Source organism: Camellia sinensis, chromosome 2 (assembly GCF_055761805.1).
Source record: "Camellia sinensis isolate YWXY chromosome 2, ASM5576180v1, whole genome shotgun sequence".
Taxonomy (NCBI): Eukaryota; Viridiplantae; Streptophyta; class Magnoliopsida; order Ericales; family Theaceae; genus Camellia; species Camellia sinensis.
Genome location: NC_138962.1, coordinates 30,741,264 through 30,752,607, shown reverse-complemented (window position 1 = coordinate 30,752,607; position 11,344 = coordinate 30,741,264). Strand labels below are relative to the sequence as shown.

General features: G+C 28.9%; 1 protein-coding gene across 2 annotated transcripts; it reads right to left on the bottom strand.

The window, feature by feature from the left end:
* Positions 1–3,274: 3,274 nt before the first annotated feature.
* ICK5 (Cyclin-dependent kinase inhibitor family protein) lies at positions 3,275–5,117 on the bottom strand. 2 transcript variants are annotated; one of them, XM_028232323.2, is made up of 4 exons: positions 4,247–5,117; positions 4,093–4,163; positions 3,706–3,873; positions 3,275–3,614 (listed from the first exon to the last, which is right to left on the bottom strand). In XM_028232323.2, exons 1-4 carry the CDS (start codon positions 4,562–4,564, stop codon positions 3,545–3,547), a joined length of 627 nt encoding a protein of 208 aa, XP_028088124.2. In that variant the 5' UTR covers positions 4,565–5,117; the 3' UTR covers positions 3,275–3,544. The 2 variants fall into 2 exon arrangements, with proteins under 2 accessions (XP_028088124.2, XP_028088125.2); XM_028232324.2 differs by having other exon boundaries at positions 3,706–3,870; positions 4,247–4,677.
* Between the last annotated feature and the right edge of the window lie 6,227 nt (positions 5,118–11,344).

Sequence of the window (11,344 nt, the reverse complement as noted above, 5' to 3'; positions counted from 1 at the left end):
CAAACACTACAAGTATTAACTTTATATAATGATATACGTGTGTTATATTAATACATGAATGGCATAAAAAAGTAAAAAAATTCTGCATTAAGCATTCATTTTTAAGGTGTGTATCATTATTTTTTTTCTAATAATATAGGTTATCTCCTGCCCAATTCAATCCAATCAGGTTCAAGTTAACTCATATTTGGATGGCTAGAACGAATATTTGAAGGTCTCTTTAATTGCATGGTATTTGGGCTTTGTTTGTTAACTATACATTTTAGTTAGAAAGTTAAAAAGTCACTATAAATTATCACATCATTCTATCTATTTTTATGTACATCTTTTCGTAAAAAATTAAAAAGTTACTAAAATAATATGTTCCCAAATGAGCCCTTAGTTATAACTTTAGTATTGTTTTCTTATACCACATTATTATTTGAAATAATTGTTTTAGTCATTTGGTAACTTTCAATTTTAGTCAAAAAGTCATTATAAAGTCATTATAAAATTATCATATTATTCTCTACTTTACTATACATATTTTTATAAAATGTTAAAAAATTACTAAAATAATATATTTCCAAACAAATTAAGGCTTATGAATCACAATGGTGTTGATTATGAATCAAATTAGTAGTTCAGATTCATTTATTTTAAGAGCTAATGGCAAAAAAATAATGATAAATATGGTACAGGCTTTTGTATAGTAGTCTCTTTATAAAAGCATATAAAAATTTGATCCCATTGTCATCCTATTTTAATTGTGAAACAGCATGCTTAACTGTAAGTCATGTGAACTCATCACAAAAATAAAGATAAGACCCTCTGGTCATGTTTGTTTGGGTGGACATGAGTTTGGGATTGGACTAATAGTCCAATAAAATTATTAATCTGATGTTTGGTTAAACAATTGAAATACGGACTAATTATTTTAAACTTGACTATTAGTTAAGATAGGATACATAATCCAACGGATTCGTAGTCCTAGGACTATTAGTCATGGGAATGCTAATCCAGTCCGCCCAAACAAACATGACCTCTAGGTTATGGTTTTCCCACAATAATTTTTTGTCAACAAAATATGTAATTTAACTATTCGAATTCAAAATCCAAGTAAAATAACATTAAAATGAGACATTCTAAAACGTCTTTCAACTTTAAAGTAAGATCATTAAACTATGATAACAAAATCATCGTAGAAAAATCTATTGTAGAGAATCTTTGATTCTAAAAATAAACGGAATAAAAAGAAAAAAAAAATAAACACCACGTAATGCTTGGAGTTTTTTAAAAACTTTTTTCAGAAAATTTTACTTTATTATTTTTCGTATTTTTTTGTTTTTATTGAATTTTTTTAATATTTTAAGCAATTTTTTTACTTTATTATTTTCCGTGTTTTTTTGTTTTTACTGAATTTTTTTAATATTTTAAGCAATTTTTTTAACTTTTTAGACATGCCTAACATAAATATACCTAAAAAGTAAAAAAATTACTAAAAATATAAAAAGAATACGAGAATTCAGTACATTTTTTTTATATTTTTATGTATTTATTAAATTTTTAAAATATTTTTTCTCAAATTTTTTACTTTTTAGATACATCTAAATAAGGTGCATCTAAAAAAGTAAAAAAAATGTTTAAAATTTTAAAAATATTCACTAAAAATAAAAAAACACGAAAATCAAAAAACTCAATTTTTAAAAAACTTAATCCAAAAAACTCAAACCAAACTATTTCTCTGTCTTTGTAATTTTATTTTTTTTTTAAATGACCAAAATTAGCATAGAAATCAGTTTCGTAAAGAGAGAAGACTATAAGAAAAAACGTTTAAATCGAGGTAAAACCTCCATTAATAAGTAAACATTCTCCCTTAATCTCAGAGTAAAATCTCTCTTTCATCTTTTAAAAATATGAGCATCAGATCCAAAGCAATTGCTAGTCATCAGGAGACCATCACAGCACGTTCGCTCCTCTTTCTTTTTTTGTTGTATATAAAATGAATACACATAAATACCGGTGCTGCATATATATGCATTGTCTGCTTTAGCCTTTTTTTTTCTTTTCTTTTCTTTTCTTTTTAAGTTCAGAGTTGGAACCTCACATGGGCCTGGGTAAGAGCAAAGGCTAGTTTCCCCAATGCTGTGTTTAGTTTGAGAATTTGAGGAGGGGTTTAGAAAGAGAAATGAAAAAAGGTGAAATGTGAATAAAACATACCTATATTTCACTTAGTTTCACACACCTTTTTCCTTTTTCTTTCCAAATCCCTCTCCAAATCCCCCAACCAAACAGACCATAAGTGTCTCAACCCAGACAACAACATGCATGTATCTGCTTCTTTATTTATCACAATGCCCTTGGTTGGCTCCCATCTGTTGAGTATTGTCGATATTGACAAGTACTGGACAACACTAATAACATTGCAGATTTGATTTTGTGCTAAATTGGCAGGGGTTGAAGCTTGAGCAACCTCTCTGCACTTGTGATTTATTATCTTAATTTTTTTTATATATTTGTAATTGAGGAATGATGACAATCTTTTGTTACGGTTGAAAATCATAACAATCGCAAACATAGTTCTAATTTTGAGGTACTAACTTCCACTTTGAAAAAAAAAAAATGACAAGTTTTTGATTCACAAAAAAAGGTTTTTAGAAAATCAACAAAAATATTCATTATTGTAACTCATAATTTTATATTCACTATCATGCCATTTGGAGAATTTTTTTTAAAAATATAAATTTCATGCCCTTTTTTTCTATAAAATATAATTCATCTTCAATCACAATGCAAGTCCATGATTTACAAAGATAATCAAATCCTACGCTCTCTTTTGTTCTTATATTCTAAATTCTTTTTCTACCTTTAGATTAGAGTTAAAAAGACTAATAGTGTTACTAAAAACAATTTGAAAAGACATTTCCACACTTTTGTGAGGACTTCCAAATGAAATTGTCCATTTTACATATTAAGAAAAGAGAATATCGCAAAAATGGGCTCAAGTGACAAAGAAAGGTAAAACATCCCCATCAAATTCAAACAAAATACGGAGAGTTTCATCTTTATAGAAAGAAAAAATCACAAAAAAGTGAGACCCACATAATACCTAAGCAACGTGAGCCTCGCCTATGCAGAAATTATCAAATAGGTGTAGTGGCGCACTAATTTGTATGCATCCCTGTTTTTTTTTTTTTTCACAAAATGCACTTTTCAATTTCAAACTAAGAATCTGCTTGGCGTAAAATTGCTGCCTCCAACAATGAATGAGAGAGATAAGAGAGAGAAGAATATATATCTCAAAATTTGTAAATTTTCATTGAAGATGGTTCATATATATATATATATATATCCCAGAAGAAGCTTCTCTGAATGTGGTACACCTCAATCGAAGAGCTTCTTACACATAGATATATAGAAAAGCTGTAAATATAACTAAAGACTACTTTCCTGCAAGAATAAAGATGCCTCTGGTGTTCTTTTTTCCTTTCTTTTGCTGGGTCCTCTCGTGTCACTTTCAAAACTGTCCTCAATTTCACTTTTCTCTTTTTCTGGTTGATCATCATCATGGCTTTAATCGAACCCACTGGTACCGACCCTCCAATGGAACGTCCTTCACTACATCGTAGTTGTACCTGAATCCAAAACAGTAATTGTTCTCTGATTAGGATTGTGGTGTGTTGTTCTGGTTGTGGTGATAATCTAGGTTATCATGCGCACACTTACTTGTCTACGAATCGCTTTTGCTCGTACTTCTCCGCCGCCGAAAAGAACTCCTCGATCTCCGCCGCCGCCGGCATCTTCGCCTCCGGATGTTTCCGCCGGAGACTCGCCGTGGATCGCTTCGTTGCTGTTGAAGACTCCATCTCGTCGCTTGACGGAGTCGTCTCTCTACTGCGAAGAACAAATTAGCAAGTACCGTGTGAATTATAGAACGAACAATGAAATATATATATATATAAACTTATATTCGCATAAAAATTTACAAAGAGAAGATGAAGACGAAGAATCGAAGATAGTTCGTTTCAATTTCGTGGAATTGAAGAGAATTGAAGAGAACCGACTTAAATGATAGAATTAAAAGTGAATTAAAGGAGAAAGTAAAAGGTTTACCTGAATCTACAGCTAACGAGCGTTGAAATCTCGTTTTCGAAACCGCTGTTGGCGTGTGCTTCAAGTTCAACCTTCAAATGTACGATTAAAAAAAAATGAGTAATTAAAGCTTGGAAAACGAAAACCGCAAATTTCAAATTCAAATTCCATTTACCTTCAGATCTACAGATCTCAATTCATGTTTCACAAACTGGCTCGACTCAGTGCTCGAGCACCGAGACAGCAGAACGCAACCTGAATCCTCCATGGCCGGCGACACCAAGATCTCCGGCGAATTGCGGCTCACGAGCTGATCATCATCAGAGTTGGACACCAATTTTCTTCTCTTCAATGATCCTCCTGCAGAAGAAGAAGAGCTCGAAGACTCCATAGCTCTCGTAGTGAGTACTCTATCACATTCACATCGGAGCTCCACCACTGCAATTTCTCCAACTTTCTTGCATTCCCTCATGTAGTCCCCTGTATGAACCATCACACGTATATGTATCTGAACCTGAGCTTTTGTAAAAATTGGTTGAGAGGTTTTGAGGGAGAAGAGAAGGGATGTTGATGGGGTTGATCGGAGGGCTGAGATTTGTTTTGGCGGTTATAGTTGGGAATGTGATGTGCGGGTGTGTGTGGTCCTGACTCCGTTAACGGTGACAGGGAATAAATACTAAAGTGAGTCTTTCTTAAAAAATAATAATAATAATAATATTGTGTTTTTTGAAAATTGCTTTTTTGTTTTTCATATTTTTTTTTTTATTTTTAGTGAATATTTTTTAAATTTTAAGTAATTTTTTAATTTTGTTAGATACACATTACTTAGATATATCTAAATAGTAAAGTATTTGTGAAACAATGTTTTAAAAAATTAATAAATATACAAAAATATGAAAAATATACTGAATTTTTTATTTTTTTGTATTTTTTGGCATATAGTGTATTTTTTAAATTTTTTTCATAAATATTATACTTTTCCAGTGTATTTATGTTCGGTATATATAAAAATTAAAAAAAAAATACTTAAAATATTAAAAAAAATTATTAAAATATTAAAATATGAAAAATAAAATAAAAAAAATTCTAAAAACTATTTTTTGAAAACCAAAACTAAACAAAATGATACTCCTTATCAATTATAAATTATTATACCTCTTATATTCTCAATCGTAAAACATAAAATTATAAGTTGTCCCCTGCGCCTAGACCAAATAAAGCTTTCTCGTTTTCTTTCTTTCAAAAGTCAGTCACATGGGCATGCCGTTGCGAAGATCTGGCCGTTGAAGATCAAAAAATCGAATCTGGTGGCCAATCAATGACCGCCATGTCACTGGCTGCACGTTAGAGCAACCACCGCACGCTATATTGCATGTGAGTGAGGAGTAATTATTTTTTGTGAAGATTAATTTCACCCCCAAGTAATTTGTTGCAGGATTTAAAAAAAAAAAAATTCAATATGTTTGTTTCCAATTTTTTAAAAATATTTTTAAAAAAATTCTATTTTTTTATTTTTCATATTTTTTTTATTGATTTTTTAATATTTTAAGTAATTTTTTTTAATTTTTAGACACACCTAACATAAATACACTTAAAAGTATAATTTTTATAAAAAAAATTTAAAAAATTTACTAAATATCAAAAATATAAAAAAAATACTAATATTTAGTATATTTTGCCTATTTATTAAAATTTTAAAATATTTTTTCACAAATATTTTATTTTTTAGATAGATCTATGTAAGGTATATTTAAAAAAGTAAAAAAAAATGCTTAAAATTTTAAAAATATTCACTAAAAATAAAAAAAAATAAAAAATAAAAAACAAAAAATTTAATTTTTAAAAAATTAAAACCAAATACACTGATTGTTTTTATTTTTTTATAAAGCAAAATGTTAACAAGTGCTTTCTAAATATTATTTAATGTTCAAAAATGTGTGAAAAGTATCTTAAAAATATGTAAAAATATTAAAAATATATATTAGATTTCAATAAAATTACAATAAGTTTAGTAAAAAATGTATCGTATTCTTCAATTTTCATCTTTTACTTGTGTTTTAAGACACTTGCTAACAAAATTATTTTTATAATGAGACTTATTTTTCCAAAAGTGAGAAGGAGGGATTTCAAATTTTTTATTTTATATGAGCAATCGTGAGTAGTCGGGATCCAAATTAACGTTACGAGTATGATATTTTTCAATTACACACTAGTGCTTTGATATTTTTTGTATTAGATAAATTACAAATATATTTTTTGATATTTACTTAAATTATAAATTATCTTTTGTGATTCTAAAAATTACATTATCTCCCTTAACAAATAAGTCTTTTTATTAATAAATCATCAAGTTAATTAATAATTCTTAATAATGTTAAAATTTTATTTCAATTAATAATTCAGATAATTTTATTATTATATAGGTGAACGGTTAGAAATTTCACTTTTTCAATTAATTTTGTTAAATAAAAAATTCTAACAGGGAGGTATTTGTAATTTTTCAAACAATATGAGACAATTCGTATTTTAAACAAATCTCAGGGAGTGCATTTATAATTTACCCTTTTGTATTTTGAAATTTAAACATGCATTTTATTTGACAATTTCTTAAAAATTAAATTATTAGTTTAAAAAAATCATTTGTTAAAAAAAACTTTGGATTATTTAAACATACCTATTTTTTGCCAAAAAATAAACTTTAACTCCTAGATAGCATAAAATAAAGGAAAATGTTTGAGGGCCCGAAATGCCTGGCTCGAATGTGGCTCGAATTTTTTTTTTTTTTTTTTCATTTTTTCCGCCATTTTCGACGCAGAGGAAGGTCGAAGCGGAGGAAGAGAGAGAGGGAGAGGGAGAGAAAGAGGGAGAGGGGTCGCCGCCGTCGCCGATCGCCGCGCCTCCGCCTCCGCCATGCCTCTGCTCGCCATGCCTCTGCTCGTCGCCGATCGCCGCGCCTCCGCCTCCGCCATGCCTCTGCTCGTCGCCGATCGCCGCGCCCCTCCGCCTCCAGCCCATTTTTTAGGCCCCCTCCAGTCCCCCTCCTCCTCCTCCTCCTCCCCCTCCTCCGTCTTCGTCTTCCTTCTTCTGCTCCTCCCCCTCCTCCGTCTTCGTCTTCGTCTTCGTCTTCTTCTTCTTCTTCTGCTGAAAAAAAAAAAAAAAAAAAAATTAAAACAACGAAACGACGTCGTTTCGTGGTTTAGGGGCATTCGGGGCGGAGGAATTCGGGCCCTCAATCAGTTCTCTAAAATAAAAAAAGGAGATTAGTAAATAATCTGAATTTCTAGGTGCATATTATTATTTAAAAAATATTAAAGTTTGTTAGGTTAGCCGCGAGGGAAGTTACAACTAAAATTAACATAATTCACAGATATAGGCAGAGGCATTGCAGAGTTCTGTTTTGCTAGGTAGTAGGTATACGGATACGTATTGTGTTTAATATATACATAAACATAAACATAAACTTGTACATATATATACAAACGTACAGAAATTTTTTTAATAATTAAAAAATATATATTCGTTCTATTTGGTTTTGTTGTATTCTTTTGCTATGTTTAGTATGCTTGTTTGGACTAAAATAATCATATAGGATAAAATTGACTATTTTAGTTAAATATAACAAAATGTCATATTCAAACCATAATTATTTTATTTTCTCTCTTATAAAAGTAAAAAACGTCAAAAAGTTTATCCCAAACTAGACTTTTTTGCCCCAGGTCAAAAAGCCAACTAACATCCCAAACGAAGGCTTTATCTGATCAATTTTTAATTTTTTATGAAGGGTGCTGTTACACCATATGCAACCAACACAAAGGGTGTAAGTGGAAGGTGTAAACATAAAACAAGACAGCAAATAGAAAGGCGTAAGTGTAAGGTGTAAATTGCACACTTAAGAAAAGTCCTTTTATGAATGATCAACTCATAGCGACATAAAAAATAAACATATCAGATCATCAGATAAATACTCGATGTGTATTAAGTGGTACATACCAAAAAATTTTTAAAATAGATTAAAATAAATATAGAAAAAACAAAAATCAATTATATAATCGAACAGAAGGATTGTGTTAGATAATTTCTATACGAGTGAAAAAATTAAAAATAAAATACAACGGGTAAATTACACTCATTTCTTTTAAAGTTTAGAGAAAATACAAAAAAATTCATAATTTAATATAATTACATTGACCTCCCTCCTGGTAAGAGGTTATAGGGACAAAAGCCTATACATATTGCATGAAGACACGACGATATACAATGTACAATATATATTTTAATATAAAAGAGATAACAATATTATTTTTTTATTCATACAACTAATGAATTTATGATGAAAATGGTCAAGTGTTATATAAATTAAAATTTTAAGAAAACTCAATATAATTATGTTAAACTTATAAAATTTAGGGTGAATTATACTAATAGTCCCTATAGTTGGGACTTGTGTCACTTTGGTTCTTAACTTTTCAATTGTGATATATTTGATCCTGAATTTTGAATCTTGTTTCAAATAAGGACAATTGAGGATATCATTAGATTTTTCAAGGGTAAAATCATCAATTTGATAAAATATAAACTAACTTGACAAAAATAAATGTCAAAAAAATATTTTTAAATTTTTAAAAATTATTTTTACTCACTAAAAATAAAATTATGTAAAATTGATAAATCTTTTAGATATTTATTTATTTATTTACCAAATTAATTTTTATTATGTGTTTGGGTGATGATCATGTAAAATTAATTTTTAAAAATTAATCATGTAATTTTTATTAATTTTTGTCAATTTTACATAATTTTATCATTGGTGGATAAAAATAATTTTAAAAAAATTTAAAATATTTTTTTGACATTTATTTTTGTCAAATTAGTTTATATTTTATTAAATTGACAATTTTACCCTTGAAATTAAACAATAATATCTTCAATTGTCCTTATTTGGAACAAAATTCAAAATTTAAGGTCAAATGCGTCACAATTGAAAAGTTAAGGACTAAAGTAATACGAGTCTCAAATTATAAGGACTGTTAGTATAATTTGTCCTAAAATTTATTATATATTTTTTTAAAATCTATAGAAAAGTGAGTGCAATTTACCCAAATATAAAGGCAAAAAAAAAAAAAAGAGGAAAGAATAAAATGGTTTTATGAACATGATACATATATAATTGATGGTGAGATGATGTTGCCGGCCAGGTGATCAAATGTAGGAATTAAAAAAACTATAATTGAGATACTAATGTAAAGGACCGTCTTGGATCATCAGCTTATGTTTGTTTTTTTTCTTTGATTATATATTTTAAGCTTGCTGGCCTTTGAAAGCAAATATATATGAAATCACTGGTCAAGGATTTTAAGGATTTGGTATACTAGAGACAACAACATTACTTCTCTTCAAAAGATAATACTATCAAGTTTTTAATATATTTGTTAATTTGTAACATTATTTGGTACCTATGTCATGGAGAATCAATCACAAAATCGATCCTTAAACAAGTATAAAATGATTTAAGTTAAATTTATAGATCCTACACTTCTATTATACATATTTGGTGATTGGTTGTGAGTCTTGTCCTTTTATGGGTAAATTACACCAAATTCTCCTAAAATTTGAAAAATTATAGTAATTAATTTTACAGTTTTAACATAATTTTAAAAAATTGACACAAAAAAAAAAAAGAGAAAAAAATGTTTTGATATCATTCGTTGACCTCCATTTAATCTTATGTTAATAAGTTCTTTATTTTAAAATGATAAATCTAAATACAGTTATATTATTTTGTATTTAATATGTATATATATATTATTTGTAAGTATACCACTAAATTTTGATATTGAAAAATGCGTGAGAGCTCGAATTTTCAACGCTTCAAATGTCTCGAATTCCAAAACGACGTCGTTTTGGCAATTTTTTTTTTCTCGTTTATATCTGAACACAGAGGGAAAGGGCAAAAGAGAGAGAGAGAGAGAGAGAGAGAGGAGGAGAGAAGAGAGATGGAAACAGAGAGAGAGGCGACAGTGATGGCGGGGCGAGGCAACGGTGACCTTGCGATCCAGATCTTTTTTTTTTTTTTTGGCTCTGAAGATGAAGATGAAGATGATGTGTTGATGATGGTGATGGTGATGGTGATGGTGATGGTGATGTTGATGAAGATGTTGTTGTTGTTGTTGTTGATGATGATGTGTTGATGAAGATTTTGTTGTTGATTTTTTTTTTTTTTTTTAGATCCAGATCTGAAGGTGAAGGGGAAAAAAAAAATATTGGCTGATGATGATGTGACGAAGATGATGTCGACGAAGATGTTGTTGATGATAATGATGTTCACCAGCGACCAGCTTCTTCTCTCATCTTTTTCTTCTTTTTCTTCTTCTTCTTCTTTAATCTTTAGATCTTCAGACAAACGAGAAGAATAAAAGAAGGAAAAAAAATAAAACAAAATAAAAAATCCTAAAACGATATTGTTTTGAAATTTCGAACCATTCGAACCGTTGATATTTGGAGTTGATATTTGGAGTTACGTAGCGGAGTTGTTTAATATTTTGTTATGCAAGCAAGAGTACTGACACACACCAAACCAATGGAAGAAGGGTGAGGGAGGGACATTGATTTGCACTATGGATTATATAATTGATAGGACTGTAAACAATCATAGTGGGTAGATGAAATTTTTAGTTGCATACAACAAACATATTTTACACACACACAAAAACCGAAAAAAAAAAAAAAAAAAGCCTAATTTGTAAACATTTTTGTAAATGTTTTTATGTATATATATATAGCAATGTTACATTCACATAATTTTCTTCCTCATAATCCCCACAAGTGAAGTAACAAGCAAAGTTTCAAAAGTTGACACACATTCCAATTGATATAGAACTTGCATTATTGCTTGTCACCTCATTTGTGAGAATTGGAGAGGAAAAATTGTATGAATGAAACATTTTATATATATATATATATATATCTATGTTTATGTAATTCGGAAGCCATAATAAGTATTATTGCACAGATATCCGTTAAATTTGGGACCATAATATGGTTAGCTTAGGTGGGTTATAACTGGTGAATGAATGTATGCACACATATGCAAAATAATAGAATTCAGTTAGTTTGGTTTTGGTTTTCAGAAAATTTTATTTTTTTATTTTTCGTATTTTAATGTTTTTAATGAATTTTTTTAATATTATAAGTATTTTTTTAAAACAAATTTAGACACGCCTAACATAAATACACTTAAAAAGTATAATATTTGTGAAAAAAAATATTAAAAAAA